The sequence below is a fragment of the Cervus elaphus genome, chromosome 5 (assembly GCF_910594005.1).
Source record: "Cervus elaphus chromosome 5, mCerEla1.1, whole genome shotgun sequence".
Taxonomy (NCBI): Eukaryota; Metazoa; Chordata; class Mammalia; order Artiodactyla; family Cervidae; genus Cervus; species Cervus elaphus.
Window position 1 is genome coordinate 78,257,638 of NC_057819.1, and position 16,424 is coordinate 78,274,061.

The 16,424-nt window shown below is 41.1% G+C and overlaps 1 protein-coding gene across 1 annotated transcript in view; it reads left to right on the forward strand.

Moving 5' to 3' along the window:
- Positions 1 to 16,424, forward strand: part of TOM1L1 (target of myb1 like 1 membrane trafficking protein) — a 61,427-nt gene that overhangs the window by 36,656 nt on the left and 8,347 nt on the right. Inside the window, 4 exon segments of the mRNA XM_043902716.1 lie at positions 4,194 to 4,327; positions 8,360 to 8,420; positions 8,810 to 8,927; positions 10,450 to 10,546. Of these exon segments, the coding sequence (XP_043758651.1) occupies positions 4,194 to 4,327; positions 8,360 to 8,420; positions 8,810 to 8,927; positions 10,450 to 10,546 (410 nt within the window).

Genomic DNA, 16,424 nt, shown 5'->3' on the forward strand with positions numbered 1-16,424 from the left:
TTGCGACCCCATGAACTGTAGCCCCCCAGGCTTCTTGGTCCATGGGATTTTCCAGGCATGAATACTGGAGTAGGTTGCTATTTCCTTCTCCAGGGGATCTTCCCAACCCAGGGATCAAACCCGGGTCTCCCGCATTGTAGGCAGACGCTTTACCGTCTGAGCTACCAGGGAAGCGAAGTTTAAAATCATATGAATCTGAGATTTGGTCCTGTGAGAATAATTGGTAAAAAGTCTTCTGCTCTGATGACTCTTGCTGTCTTTCCCATTCAGAGACTTGTAAGGTGTTAAGAGTGGAGGCCCTTTCGATGCCTTTGGGACCATCTCCCTTTCCTTTACAGAGGAGGCCGCATGTTTAGAAAGGTGGTGATTTGTCCATGCAGTGGCAGCAGAGGTAGGGCTGGAGTACCAAGCTTGTCCTCCTGAGGCTTCGTTCTCTCCAGGGTGGCGCTCCCTCCTCACTGTGAACCCGCACTGACTTTCTGACGCAGGTGGCTCCTGTCGTCTCGGGTTCTCCCGCTCTCTGGGTGGAAGGTCCTGGAGAGAGGAGGTGTGTGAGCTGCAGTGCTAGACGTACTATTTCCAGAGAAGGCTTGCAAGCAAACACCTTTCTGCCCATTATCACTTTCTCAAAGGATATGTTCAGACCCTTTACTTTCTTTACTGAGTTGCCCTGTGTTGGTCAGTGTGGGGCAGTTGTGTTTGGAGTTGAAAGTGTGACGGAATCTTCCTCCTTAACACCCTGTGCTCTGGGGCAGAGCGGGTGCCGTCTGGGCGTCCACAGAGGCGGCTCTAGGTGAGCTGCTTTTTGTTTCACTCCCGAGACTTCTGAGATGATTGTTACATTCCCTTTGGCTTAGCACCTGCCTTTGCTTTGATCTGGGGGAAGTGAGGCAATCCCAGGGCCCCCGTGATGGGCGCTTGCGCAGCAGCTGTGCCTCTGTGTTTGGACTCCCTCCCCTGGCTCCCCACATCCACAGCCCTGCACGAGCCTGCTGTGGGGGGCTTCTGACCCGTCCTTTTGGTTCACGGTGCTTGATCTGCACCGTTTCCAGATGGCTTGACTTTCTTCTGAGACAGACATCAGTTGCAAAGATCAGAGCGGGCCGGCTTTTGAAGAGGTTTTCAGATTCTGCTTTGCAAACCTGCTGAGAAATGTGGTGTTCCTTTCATGTCTCCATCCTGTCTTTCTCTTGAGAGGGCAAAGGGACGGTCTTCCCATGACAAGGGGCTATTGATGTTGGCTGCAAATTCATTTCAAATTAATTTCTACGTTTTTGTCACAGGCATCTAACAGCCATTGTATTTCCTTGATCTTGACATTGTTCTAGCAAGGCTGCCAGTGAGCAAGAAGAAGAACTGTTCTGCACACTAATGCAGAAAGAGAGGAAAAGTGCTTGTTCCTCATGGGTTTGCAGCAAAAGCTGTTCTTAGTTTTTGCCTTTGTTTAATGCTGGGTCCTGGTTAATGCCACAGGTATTGCAGGAATGTGTTAGTTAGCTAGTTAAGCTGCTAGTGATACCTCCTTAGGTACCCAAAATGCATTCGTTGACTGCCCTGTATGCCAGACACAGTGTTTGTTTGTTTTTTAATTTTTAATTGTTTGTTTATTGCTGGCTGAGCTGGGTCTTCGTTGCTTGGAGGCGGCTCAGCTGGCTGAGCTGGGCGTCCAGCTGCAGCAGTGGGGGGTGCTACTCTTCATCCCGGCGCACACACTTCTCACGGAGGTGCCTTCTCCTGTTGGTCACAGGCTCCGGGTGGGTGGGCTTCAGAAGTCATGGCGTGCAGCTTAGAAGCTCCATGGCACATGGAGCCTTCGTGGACTGGGAATCACACCATGTCCCCTGTGTTGGCAGGCACTGTGCTACCAGGGAAGTCCCACAGTGGGGTTTCAACCGCGTCATTTCCTATTCTTACAACAACCCTACGTGATGGTTGTTGTCCTTGTTTTATAGATGAGAAGGTAAACTGAGGCCAGGTTTTAACCAGACCCTGGTGTAGACGGGACAGGCCTTAGGTCCACTGAGTCTAAAGTCTTCTCAGTTGCTCTCTTCCACGGGGCCATGTGTGAGTCACGCTCAGCCACCACCTGACTCTGTTTTACAAGGACATGGCTACACCCGTGTGTTTACATATTGTCCGTGGTTGCTTGCACCATGGCAGGGTTGGGTAGTTGCCACACACACCATGTGGTTGACAAAGCAAAAACTTTTTCTTAAAGGTCGAACCTTTAAGAAAAAGTTCGTCAACCGCTGCTGACAGTTACCACATCATTGGGAATGTGGCCAGTTTTTTTAGTTGTACGATGGGAGTGTGAAAACACAGAGTCTGACATCTCTGTGTTTCACTTTTTTTTTGCCTTTCCCGTCTCTCCTGTCTTAACATTTTTGTTAAGATTCTGTGGAGATGTGGTAGCCTTTACCTCTGAGTCTAAATGCCGGCTAGTAGTGGCTTGGTTTATTTAGAGATTTCCTCTTGGAAATTCTGTGACAGATTGTTTGAGATGCTAAATGGTTTTGTAAAGTGTAAGTTTTTCAGCAGGTCTGTCTTTCTTGAGGGAGAAGATTGGATAATGTAATAAATGGTGCTGCAGTTTAGCCAGCTCTGCTGCGTTCATCTTGAGAGGGGAATGTCCCTGTGTTTCTGCTTGACGCTGATGTACTGTTGGGCTCCTCTGGCGGCTCAGAAAGCAGCGTACTGTTACATGGACAGATTCTGGCCAAGGTGGACTTGAAGGAATATTAGTATCAGTTCTATGCTCCTCAGGCTCACTGAGGGTTTGCCTAAGAGAAATTAGGTTGCAAGATGCGTGTGTGCTCAGTCACTCATTCCCATCTGACTCTTTGCGACCCCATGGACTGTAGCCCACCAGGTTCCTCTGTCCTCGGGATTTTCCAGACAAGAATACTGAGTGGGTTGCCATTTCCTTCTCCAGGGGGTCTTCCCGACCCAGGGATCAAACTCATGTCTCCTGCATCTCCTCTATTGGCAGGCAGATTCTTTACCACTGAGCCACCTGGGAAGCCCCCGGTTTTAAGATAGCAGTTTTCAAATGTCAGTGTACATGAGGAACACTGAGATGCTTATTAAACAATGTGAATCCCCAGACTCTCAGTCCCGGCAGTTCTGAATCAGTAAGTCTGCTCTAGGAGCTTCTGATGCTATGAGAAAAGGCTGGCTTGGGGAGTGGAGTCTTGTATAATGGTGATTCCAGGCCGTCTAAATAAAGATGGGATTGATGACTGGTTTTTTAATCCAGGTTCAGTTTACCTTGGAATGTAATGTTGTAACTATAAACTTTACATCTTTAAGTAAAACATAATAGGAAAATTATACTACTGTAAATGCATTTTAACTACTTCTTTCTTCCATTACCACAAATAACAGTAGCACTTTATGTTTTATGTTGTGCTTTATAGTTATAGAGTTCCTCATTATACACATCTCATTTGATTTTTATGTCACCCCTTGAGTAGATGTGTGTGGCAGGTAGTGTATTTTTCCCTTATCAAGTAAGTAAACTGAGATTTAGAAAGTAAGTGATTATTTTCTAATAAGCCATGAACCTAATTATTTCTAATTAGGTTCATTAAAATATTCTAAATAATATTATTTAGAATAAAATAATAAAATAAAAAATAAAAATAAAATAAAATAAAAAATTCTAAATAATAATTATTTCTAATTATTTTCTAATAAGCCATGAACCTAGAATTCCTATATACCACTTCTAATTTCTAGCAGTGTTATAGCAGTGTATAATACGTTGTCTTTATGATCCCTATTTTGATTTTTAGAGGAAAATACTGTTCTGAGGCCCTTCTGATAGAGAAAGGATGAGCTGTCCATAGTTAAATACTTTGGTAATCTCCCATAGGTGACTCATGTAGAAGTGGTCACAATTGTATGAAAGTAAAGGGGAAAGGGTTAGTCGCTCAGTCATATCCAACTCCCTGTAACCTCATGGATTTGTAGCTTCTCTGTCCATGGGATCCTTCAGGTAAGAACACTGGAGTGGGTTGCCATTCCCTTCTCCAGAGCATCTTCCTGACCCAGGGACCGAAGCCGGGTCTCCTGTGTTGCAGGCAGATTCTTTACCGTCTGAGCCACCAGGGAAGCCTTGGTTGCACTAGTTCAGAAGGGCAAATGAGTTGGTTCTTAGCATGGAAGAAGAAACCTCTCTCCTTCTTTGACAGAAACTTTATAAGACGGGTCGGGAGATGCAGGAGAGGATCATGGACCTGCTTGTGGTGGTGGAGAATGAAGATGTCACTGCTGAGCTGATTCAAGTGAACGAGGATTTGAACAATGCCATCCTTGGGTGTGAGAGGTGAGCAGTGGGCAGCCTCTCTGACCGTCCTCCAGGGCTGGGCACACCTTCCAGTGCTCAGCATCCTCAGAGTGCCTGCCGGTGGGCGCTCAGAAAGATCAAGAACAAGTTTGGACATGGGTGCCTGCCTCCCAAGGTGGGGAATTCTGGTCCTGCTCTTCCAGGAGTGTGTGATAATGGCTTTCGGAAATGAGCGTGGCCTGGGCAGTGCGAGGGGCATTCATGAGCTGTGCTCACATGCTGACCTGTGAACAGAGCCTGGATCTGAATCACCAGGTGTCTGCACTGCGCACATCATTGGCTCTCAGACAGACCAGTGGTACAGGCCGAGCGTTGTCGTGAAAGTGAGGTTTACCCTAAGTTTGAGGTGGAGAACCACAGGGAAACAGTAGCGAGAAGGAAGAAGAAGATAGTCTACACAAAGTCAGAGCAGTGAGGGTAATCTGTATGTGAACATGAACTTTGTTTTTTTTTTAATTCCATTCAGAAAAGAATGAAGGCAAAAATTTTAAATGCAGTCTTCCCTCCGTATCTGTAGGGGATTGATTTCAGGAACCCACACCCCCAGCAACACCAAAATCTACAGATGTTCTAGTCCTTTATGTAAAATGGTGTAGTTTTTGCATGTAACCTATGCATAGGTTACATGTACACTTTAATGTACATCCTCCTGTACACTTTAAATCATCTCTGGATTACTTAGACCTAATAAATGTAAATGCTGTGTAAATAGTTGTAAATACAATGTAAATGCTATGTAAATAGTTGCTGGTGCATGGCAAATTCCAATTCATTTTTAGAACTTTCTGGGATTTTTTTTTTTTAATTTTTCAAATATTTTCAGTTTTAGGTTGGTTGAATCCTTGGATGTGGAATCTACAGATAAAGAACCTGTGGATACAGGTTTCTAACATTTTAGTTTTTTTCTAAACTTGTTTTATAGTTGTGATCATATAAAGAACATATCTTTTTGTCTCTCCCTTGATTTTCCTCACTGTATTTGTGTACCCTATATTCTTAAATGCTTTGGCCAAACCATTATTTTTAACAGCTGCATAACAGTCCATTCTTCTCTCATAGTTCACTGGTTAGGTGTTTAAGTTGTTTCCAAGTCATTTATTTATTCATCAAAATAATAGTCTTATAATCTATTGTAATCTACAGTTAAGCCTATAGTCAGGAAAACACCCTCAATAACATATATATGTGTTAACACACACACACACACGCACACACACATGCGTGTGCGCACACACACACACACGCATGCACACATACACGGAAGGGGAGATGGATGAACGGAGTCGAGGTCTGTTTGGTGAGAATAACAGGTAGACCTGGCCCACATCAGAAGGCAGGGAAGCTTCTGTGCGGAAGCCCCATCTGAGCTGGGGATGGTGGGGGAGACGCTGGTGGCATCAGGAGCAGGCCAGGGCCCAGCAGGCCTGGCGGTGGCGCCGGGACCTGTCCCCAGGGAGGGCAGGCAGGGCAGCTGCTTTGACTGAGGTGGCTTTCTCCTCAGTCTTCAGTAAAGTGCTAAATACAAACACAGCTTCGGGCTGTGTCTCCTGGGCTCTTTCCAAACCTATCCCTAAGCCTTCCTGGGCCTCTAAAGACCCCCAAACTACTTCTAGATCTTTCCTTAGAATAGGGACTGTATTGGCATTTGGGTAGGACAGTTTTCCCTTATGTGGCCCCTACTCAATAAATTCCAGAGGTTTTCCGCAAAGTGACATTTCAAGACGCCCTTAGGGGAACCGCTTTTGCTGAGCCTTTCTGGAGTTAGTGGCCGCATCTCCCACCAGCTGATGGAGAAGGGGACCCGTGTGACTAAGGGAAAGAGGTAAACAGGCCTGGCTTCAAACTTTGCTGTTCATTCTGGACAGACTGCTTGACTTTTTAACGACTGGGGTTTTTTGCTGTTTATTAAAGGGGATAGTACTGCCTCTTTGGAAAGGGCTTGTTTATTTTGTTTGTTTGTGAGAATTAAATGTGATACTGCAGATGAGAGCACCTAGCTGGTGCTAGCTCATTAATCTGTTGATTTCCTGTCCTCCTCCTCTTGTCCCACTGAGTCTTTTAAATTATGGTCTGGACTCCCCCTGCCCCCCCCCCGCCCCTGCTGATCCTGAATGAATCAGGAGAATCAGGAAGTAGCGTACAGCTATGGAACAAGTTTCCCCTGAGTGTCTCACTGTCTGAGCTAGCAGCTGTTCTGTGCAGACGGGACTCACGGTCCTCACCCTTCGTTTGCTTTGGTGTAAATCTTTCTAAGTAGGAAGATGGCTAAGGAAACCATACGGTTTTCAGTCCGGCTCCTGGTTTTCATTTTGAAGAGTTCTATTGTTGCAAACCATGAGACCACTTACTAAAAGCTTCCTCTGAGGGGGAATGTGTGTCTATTTGCTCTTGATGTTAGGAGAGTGGGTTATTTCTGTGAACAGCTTTTTCTGATTGAGCTTTGAATCAGGACTTTGTTACTTCTTGGAGGCTTTAGAGGAGGATCATTTCCCTGCAGTGTGCAGTTTATACCATTTTCCCTGGCTCCTGACCCCTTTCCTCCATTTTCAAAGCCAGGGTTGTCTGACTGGGTCCTTCTCACATTGTATCCCTCTTGCTTCCTTCCTCTGTCTCCCTGTCCACATTTAAGGGCCTTTCTGATTACACTGGGCTTCATGTAAACAGTCCAGGATAATCTCCCAGGTAAAGTCTGCTCACTGGCAACCTTCAGTCCACGTGCCCTCTAACCTGACACGCTCACTGTTCCATTGATTTACTATGTGGATATCTTGGTGGGGTTGGGGGGATAATTCTGCTTACCAGCGTCTGCCCTCTGTTCCTTAAAGATTCACATCCATCCCACAGGCAAAATACACTCATCCTGTTTCAGAATCTCCAAAAGTTTCCCCTCGTTACATCCAGGGAATAGTTGTGCAAATAAGGAAACAGAAATTTGTTACTCAAGGTTTGATTTATGAGGGTTGGTCACACCTTGCACATAACTAGCTAGCACGCAAGAAGCCAGTGCCACTAGTAGACAGAAGAAAAGCCCGTGTCTTGGAACAGGGAACATCCTTAAATCTAAGCCATATTCTAATTCGGTGTAAGCTTTTAGACTTTAAAAGTGTTTAGGTTCATGGAATTGATGTGTCATAATAGTAATACTATGTGTTTCTAAAGCAGCTTTTAGTTTGCAAAGCATGTCCACATTCATCCACCTATATTACCTACCTACCTGTATCTTGCTGTTTAAAATAGCTCTCTGAGGAAATGGCTCAAACATTACTATCCTCTGTGAATAGTTGGACAACTGAGGTCCATAAGTATGGTCTTATAACTACTCAGTAATAAAGCTAACGCTTGTACTTTGGATTTCTGCCTTCAGCTTCACTATTCATTCAAACCTAATCTCTTACTGATTTGTTTCACTGCTCCTTTACCCACAGTGAAGTAAGAACAGTGTAAAATTAAAACAAAGTTGTCAAAGCATCTTGACACTTTTGGGTGCCAAGCATCTTATAAAAATGAAGATTGAACAATGAAAATATGTTGACTGTGAATTTTATGTAGAATGATAGTTTTGGATAATTTTGGCAAAATTGCAAACATATTTGAGAATAAGGAGAATATTTAAGTATGTGATACATTCATAAGGTAAAGTATACAACCACTAAGCGTTGTATTTCTGAATAACTAGAAAAATGACGTCAACATAATGGAATTATGATACTGAATTATGTAAATATAATTTCAACAAAGTTTAAAATAGATTAACTTACAGAAAAAACAGTAGTATAAGGAAATACATAATGTTAATAGAGACGTTAAAACTTGGTGATTGAATTATTAGTATTTATAATATTTGTCCATTTTCTCATAGAACTGGGAAAAAGTTATTAAAGTACTTTATTGGGAATTGATTATGGATGAAGTTGATTATTGGTGAATATTTGCATATTAATAATTTGTTAAATATTATAGCATTTTATATCTGTTTTCTTTTAAATACTTGCATTTTGTTAATTCAAACAGGTTTACTCGAAACCAACAAAGGATTTTGGAGCAAAATAAGAACCAGAGGGAAGATGCCAATGTAAGTAAATAGAAATGTTATAAAATGAACAGTTAAAAATTTTAATGAATTGCATGGTAAGAAGCAAAGCTTACCTAAAACAAGTCTTAAAAAAGAAGAAATATGCATTAACGATTTGGAATGTTTTAGTAGTGCAGAGTATTTGCCTTAATGACTCACTGAGTTATTGATAAGATCTCATAAGACGATTCTCTAATTAAGCAGGGAAGCCGTGTCAGTTTTGAGATGGGATTACTCCTAGTGTTGCCAATGGAATGGAGAATTCTCTCCCAGGATACCTCCAAAATAAGATCTTCCTTTTTTCAAAGGGAAGTCTCTGGGGAGAAAGCCATGATAAACTGCCTGATGCAGTTTTTTCTAAACTGTGTTTTTGTTTGCTGTGTTTTCAGACTACCAGTGAACCTTCCGCCCCATCCTCAGATCTCCTTGACCTGAGTCCCAGCCTTCCGATGCCTAGGACCACCCTGGGAGAAGTCAGCACGCTGAATGCTCAGCTTTCAGACTTAAGTAAATAAGCACATGGGTCTTTTCAGACCAGCAGAAGAGCTTGATGTGAAATAGTTCTCCTTGGTTTCTTGATTAAATGCAACTTGAGAAGGACTGAAGTCAATTTGAGTATCAGAGAACTGTATCAGGAGATGTACTTACTCCTTGGCCAGTGGTTAGGCCGTACCCAGTACAGGAAGGGGATGCGGCTAGGGGAGGAGGTCCTTGAAACCCATCCCACTTGCTTGGAATTATCCTGGCCTACTTAGACAGCTTGTTCAACTCCCTGGGCAACATTTAGACGTACTCTGAACCCATTCACTATTATCTTTGGGTTTCTCTGCCATACTACAGCATCAGGTAAGGGAATATTTGATGCAGATAGAGAAAATCAGGAATTATGAGGCCTCATGTGGGGAAATGTAGAGGATAAATCACAGGCTTTTGAGTCAGGGAAGTCCAAGTTGAAATCCACCAGTCCAGTTCTGTCACTTCTTAGCAACCCAACTCTTGAGACTTTCCTACTGAGTTGCATTAATGGGTTTCTGTGAAAGTAAAGGATGATGTTGTACTGTAGGCTTAGGGTTACCTATTTGTGTAATTCATTTGTTACCTATTATCCTTCCCAAAGAGTTTTGGTAAATTACAAAGTAAAATGGGGGCTTCCCTCGTAGCTCAGTTGGTAGAGAATCTGCCTGCAATGCAGGTGACCCAGGTTTGATCCCTGAAATGGGAAGATCCCCTGGAGAAGGAAATGGCAACCCACTCCAGTATTCTTGCCTGAAGAATCCCACGGACAGAGGAGCCTGGCAGACTATAGTCCATGGGGTCGCAAAAGTCGACACAACTTAGTGACTAAACTACCGCCAAATGTAATGAAAAATCCTGAAATCCAGAATTTTCTGCCAAATTAAAATCAGTTTGTTTGCCTTTTTTTGTTTGTTTGTTTGCCTTTTATGTTAGCAAGATTTTTTAGAATCAAAATATTCAGTATTATTCAATTTGTGGTTTTCTTATAACTTTCCACATTTCTGAAATGTTAGCTGCTTGCTTAGACCAGTGGGATATTTGGAATCCATTATATTGAAGAGTTTTCAGGTTTTTACCAGTGGTAACAGAGGGGGAGAAATAATTATTCTCTTTGGGGTATCTCATGATTATGGGAACTTAAGAGTTTGGAGAGGTGAGAGTAGAACTCTGTGTATACCACAACTTTTTACTTTCATGCTTCACAGGAAAAGACATGAAATCCCTTCCATTCTGAGTCAGCCTGGGATTTTGGAAAACCCAATATAATAATGTTTGTTACCTTTACAGCATCCTCTTTTTATGACAGGGAATTTCTCTCTTTCCAATTGCCATAAATGTTTTTTAATTTTTGTTTGAGGAAATACCATGATTTTATGGTGACAGAGCTATCTCAATCTCTTTCATTTGATGGTGGCAGTTGTTTTTTTTTTTTTTTTTTTGGTAACCATGGAAAATCCAACAGAACTGATGAACAAAATGTTTTAAAGCTGAACAAGTACATTTTGTGTTCTAGATTTCAGCTCTCTGAGTCCAGCTGTACCAAACAACTTCAAACCCAGTCTTAATACACAGGTGGATCTGCTAGCCTTGGAAAATACAGAAACACCCCTGTAAGTATGTCAGTAATACTCCAGAACTAATTCAATCTCATTCTCATTCCTATTCCTCATATTTAAGAAAGCATGACATAATAGAAAATGTGGAGACTTAGGAATCTGATGTAACTGATAGAGAATTTCAGTACTGCTCCTGGTTGCTCAGATGGTAAAGAATCCATCTGTAATGTAGAAGACCCAGGTTCAATCCCTGGGTGAGGAAGATCCCCTGGAGAAGGGAATGGCAACCCACTCCAGTATTCTTGCCTGGAGAATCCCATGGACAGAGAAGCCTGGCAGACTACAGTCCATGGGGTCTCAGAGTCAGACATGACTGAGCAACTAACATGTTCATTTTCACTAGGGATCTAACATAACTGATTTAGACTTTCAGTACTGTTTCTCAGTAGCTGTGTGACCTTGAATGAGAAACTTAGCCAGCATGAGCCTTCATTTTTCTTCCAAGAATCCTCTCTAGGATTCTTACAAAGATTCTGTGAAATGCTACATGTACCTCCTAGGATAGCACTCTGTACATAATAAGCATTCAGTAAATCCTGTTTCTCTTTTTTTTTTAGTGGTAACAGGAGGTAGGAAAAATATATTGACAGTGAGGAGAACAGAAATGGCCACACAGATTGCAGAGCACTTGCTATGTGGGAGACATTTTGCTGAGCTGTTTTTATTTCATTTAATCTTTGCAGTAGTTCTTGAATCAGTGCTGTTATCATTATTCCCATTTTATAGGAAAAAAGCCCGAGATATAGAGAATAGAACTTACCCAAGTTCATATACCAATTAACTAGCAGGTCTGGTGAACTGACAGTTTACCAAAAAAGAAATACAAGTGACCTAAAAACATATTTTTGCTCAGTGATGCTCAGCCTTACTTACAGAAGGATAAGTTAAAATGCAATAAGACTGTTTTTTAACCTCATAGCTTCCATGTTTGTTAATGTGCTTTGTTGACTGTGGAGAGACAGATACTATAACAAAATTGTGCAGTTCTTATTAGGGGCACATGGCAATTTCTGTTAAAATTATAAATGTATTTAAAATTATAAATGTACCTTTGAACTTGTAGTCTCACTTCTAGGTATTTATGCTCACTGATGCAAAATAAAGTCAGTTGTTCTTGACAACATTTGTGCAATAGCTAATAATTGGAAACAAATACCCTTCAGTTTGGGGAATTGTTAAATAAACATCTACACAATATATTACACTGCTGGGGAAAAAAAGTAGGCCCTCTGTGAGGGACAATCACCAGTGTATTTATTATTAAGTGAGAAAAGCTGCAAAGCAGTGTGTATATACTCTCTTGCATTTGTGTAAGAAAGTGGGAAATAATATATGCTAATATTTGCCTCTCTTTGCATAAAGAAATAGAAGAAAAATGCAGAAGAACCTAAACAAAGCATGGTTACCTAAGGTTAAGAAGAGGCAGGATGGAGTAGATAAATAGCAAAAAAATAAGCAGAAGTTAGATTTGCCTTCCATCAAGGCCTATATTCTTTTTTCCCTTTTAAATATATGTATTTCAGGTAATAGGCAATACATCTCCATGTTTCAGATATCAAAGCAATATAAAAATACGCACAAGGACAGTCCTCGATCTTCCACCACTCCTAGCCTGCCTATTGGCTTCCCTCAGGTGATACCTGCTTCCACCCAGGGAATCCCTTTGTTAGTTTCTTACTTACCCTTCCAAAGGGTCTATGTAAATAGGAATATGAGCTATTTTTCTCCTTTATTAAATGAAGGGCAGCATACTGTATGTACTATTTCAAAACTTTCTTTTGTTTTTCATACAACAGCATATCTTGGCTGTATTTTTATGTCATTGGACTTAGATATTTTTTAGTTGCTTTTCTGTGTTAAAAGAGGTGCAGCGGGAGGAGAAGAGAAAGGAGAATCAAACTCGGGAGGAAAAGAGGGGAAGAAAGTGTGTAAGGGGAGAAGAGAGAAAGGAGAGATTCACGCGCTGGGACGTGGCTGTCGTGTGAACCACCGGTTGGGTCAGAACCTTCACTGGACGCCTTCTGGTGTTGACCTCTGAGCTGCAAGTCATTGTTGAAATGTTGTAGGCAGAACTCCAGTGAAGATGCTTAGTAAATCATGTGGTCTGAAGTACCTGATTCTGTTTTCCTTTATCCTGCAAATCTTGTTGGGAAAGATTGACCATATAAATGAAATCCCATTACCAAAAAAAATGTATAAAACCACACAAAGATCAAATCCTAGCTAATAAGTGCTTGGTTTCATGGATCTCATACTTCAAGGTGCATAAAAATCACTTGAGTGACTATTAAAAAATAAAATGGCTAGACCCCAGAAACTCTTATTCAATAGCAGGAATCTTTAGTTTTAAAAAGAGTCTCTGGGGAACCATAAAACAGTGATCAGCTGATCATTAGAAACTCTATTACGATTGTCTATCCAAGATCCAGATATCAAAATAATAGTTCTTAGAATTCACTGGAATGAAAGATAATGGGTGACGTCTGTTTTGTTTTCTAGATGATGTCTTTTGAACATATTTTTTCTAACTTTTGAAAACTTACCTGAGTGAAACTGTCACTAGACCAGTTTTTTATAGTGTTGGAAATTGAAGCACTAATGTTACCTAAGGCATGAATCTGAGTTGAATCATGTGTGAAAGATTACTTGTGGAAAAAAGTGAAAGTCGCTCAGGCATGAGCAACTCTTTGCAGCCCCATGAACTGTAGCCTGCCAGGCTCCCCTGTCCATGGAATTCTTCAGGCAAGAATACCGGAGTGGGTTGCCATTCACTTCTTCAGAGGGTCTTCCTGACCCAGGGATTGAACCTGGTTCTCCCACATTGCAGGCAGATTCCTTACCGTCTGAGCCACCTGGGAAGCCCAAAGATTACATATGAGAGGCACAATCAGCTGTCAAAATATCTTACAGTCTTAAGATTTTCCCATCCCTCTTTTGTTTGCAGTATAATTTATTACAGAACAAATGAGTGATGGAATTTCTCATAATGGAAAGGGTTCCTGAAAAGCAGTGATGATGATAGGATAAAGTCATGTTTATAGCCTACTTAGTATCAGGCAGCAGGCTAAGAATAAGAAACGCTCCCTGGTTCCTTAATCTAGTGCTCCTTGCAGTGCTCTGAGGAAGGGACCCCCAGGACTCACTGTCCTGGCGAGGAAACCAAGACAGGAATATCAGCTTGCCAAACAAAGGTGGTCCAGCTAGTGCAGAAAGATGATTCAGATTCAAGTGAATCTGATTTCAATACCTGCTCTCTTTTTTTTCTTTTCACTCTAATTTTATTTTTACAATTTCCATATGGTAAAATTGACCTTTTTTTGTTTGCTGCAGAGCTCTGTTTTTCCGACATATATATAGATGCATGTAACCATCCCCACAGTCTGAATATAGAATCGTTCATTATCCAAAAAAACTTCCTTAAGCTAGTCCTTTATAGTCACCCCCACCCCCACCCCCGGCAGCCACCATCTGTTCTGTGTCGTTACAGTCGGTCTTTTTGACAATAGAGTCTGAACAGTCGTATGGTACGTGGTATTTCTGGAAAGGTTATGCAAAATTGTTTGCTTGGTGTATTTTGAAGCTCTTTCAGTGCATTTGCCTTCAGGATTGTTGTCGTCTTGGTGAATTGACTCTTTTATCTTTATGTCATGTCCCTCTTTATCCCTTCTAATTGTCTTTACCTTGATGTTTACTTTGATTGTAATCAAAGCCACTCTAGCTTTCTTTTGATTAGTATTTGCATGGTATATCTTTTTCTACCTTTTTACTTTTAACTATTTGAAGTGAGTGTCTTACAGATAACTTATGGTTGGGTCATGCGTTTTTATGTACTCTGATAATATCTGTCTTTAATTGGTATGCTTAGACCATTTATATTTAATATGTCTGGATTAGGACCACAATTGTGTGATTTGCTTTTCTGTGTTTCCTTTGCTGTTTTTTTGGCTGTTTTTTGTTTTTTCCTGTTTCCTCTTTCATATTTTGGGCTATTTGGATGTTTCAATATCCATTTTATTATGAAATTATATTTTTGTACAGTTTATATATGGGGAGGGGAGGACTGGTTGCTCTAGTAATTGCATTTTTTTTTAGTGTATTTAAAACCAGTATTTTCCCACTTGAAGTGAAATATAGAAACTTTATTATCATACAGCTCTCCCCTTTATATGATAGTTATCCTATATATTATGTATATATATGTTAAAAAACCACTACCAGACAATGAATAATTATTTTACAATTTTTTCATAATACAGTTTTTACTTGCAACCCTTAAATAAATTTTGAAGACTCAGGAAGTGTAGAATAGTCCGCCATATTTACCTAACATTTACCATTTCTGTTGCTCTCCTTTCATTTCCCTCTGGTACAGTCTCTCTTGTCTCTCAATTTCTTTTAGCATTATTTTAGATCTGATGGCATTTAGATCTGATGGCAGTGAAAGCGTCTTAGTATGTTTCATGTGAGTGTTTCACTTTCATTGTTGTTCCTGAAGGGTACTCTCATTGGACATAGATTCTGGGCTGATGGTTCTTTGCTTCCAGCAGTTTTTAAACACGGCCCCAGTGTCTTCGGGCCTAAATGGCTTCTAATGAGAAATCTAACATTCATTCAAACTCTTGTTCCTGTGTTGACTCTGTGTTACTTGTTTCTGTCTGTGCTTTCAAGAACTTTTCTTTTTTTCTAACTTTAAACAGTTTGATAATGATATGTCTAAGTATGGCTGTCTTTGTTTTGCTGAGTGTATTTGTTTCCTGTGGCTATCATGAAAACATTATCACAAAGTGGGTGATGTAACTCACCTTCTTAGAGTTCTGGAGACCAGAGGTCTGAAAGGAAGCAAGGCATCCCCTCCCAGGACTCTGAGGGGAGGAGTCATTCTTCCCTCCTCCGCATTCTGGGGAGCATAGACACTCCTCTACTTCTGTATCTTGTGGCCACACACTTTGCTTTCTTTCTCCATCTTCACATTGCCTTCTCCCCCGTGTTTCTCAGGTCCCTCCCCAGATCCCCATTTTTCTGTTTTAAGGTCATGTATCATAGGATGTAGTGCCCACTCAAACATCATCTCAGTATCCTTAATTATATCTGCAAAGACTCTTCCCAAATAACTTGACAGTCACAGATTCCAGAAATTAGGACAAGGACATAACTCTTTGGGAGCCTCCATTCACCTTATTACACTGAACTTCTTGAATCTGGATTTTTCTGTCATCAAATTTGTGAAGTTTTCAGCCTCTATTTCTTCAAATATGCTTTTCGGCACTACGTACTTGGCTCTCCCTCTGGGACTTTGGATGCCCCCATTGGATCTGTTGTCGTCTCATAGATCCCTAGGGGTCTGTTCATTGGTTTTCTCACTCGATTTCCTCTGTCATCTCCATTTTGCTGTTTAGCTCATTCTCATTCCGTACTTTTTAAAATTTTAGTTAATTTTATTTTTTAATTCTAAAACTATCATTTGACTCTTCTTTATATCTTATGTTTCTTTGCTGAGAACTTCTACTGAATGTTTTTTTTTTCAAGTGTTCACAGTTTCTTGTTGAAACATTTGTATAATAGTTGCTTTAAAACTGTGAGATAATTTCATCATTTGTGTCCTCTATTAATAGGTATCAACCACTGCTGTCTTTTCTCTTGCAAGTTTAAATTTTCTCCGTTTTTCATATGCATAGTGATTTGGGGTTGTATCTTAAGCATTTTTAATGATATGAAACACCTGGTCTTATGTAAATCCTGCTGAGAACATCAGTACTTTGATTTTAGCAGGCAGCCTAGTGAGGTTTATGCCGCAGCTTCAGCCTGCCTTCTGCGTGCTTTCGTTCTGATGTCAGTTAAATTCTCAAAGCCGTTCAGTGTTACTGAGATGCGT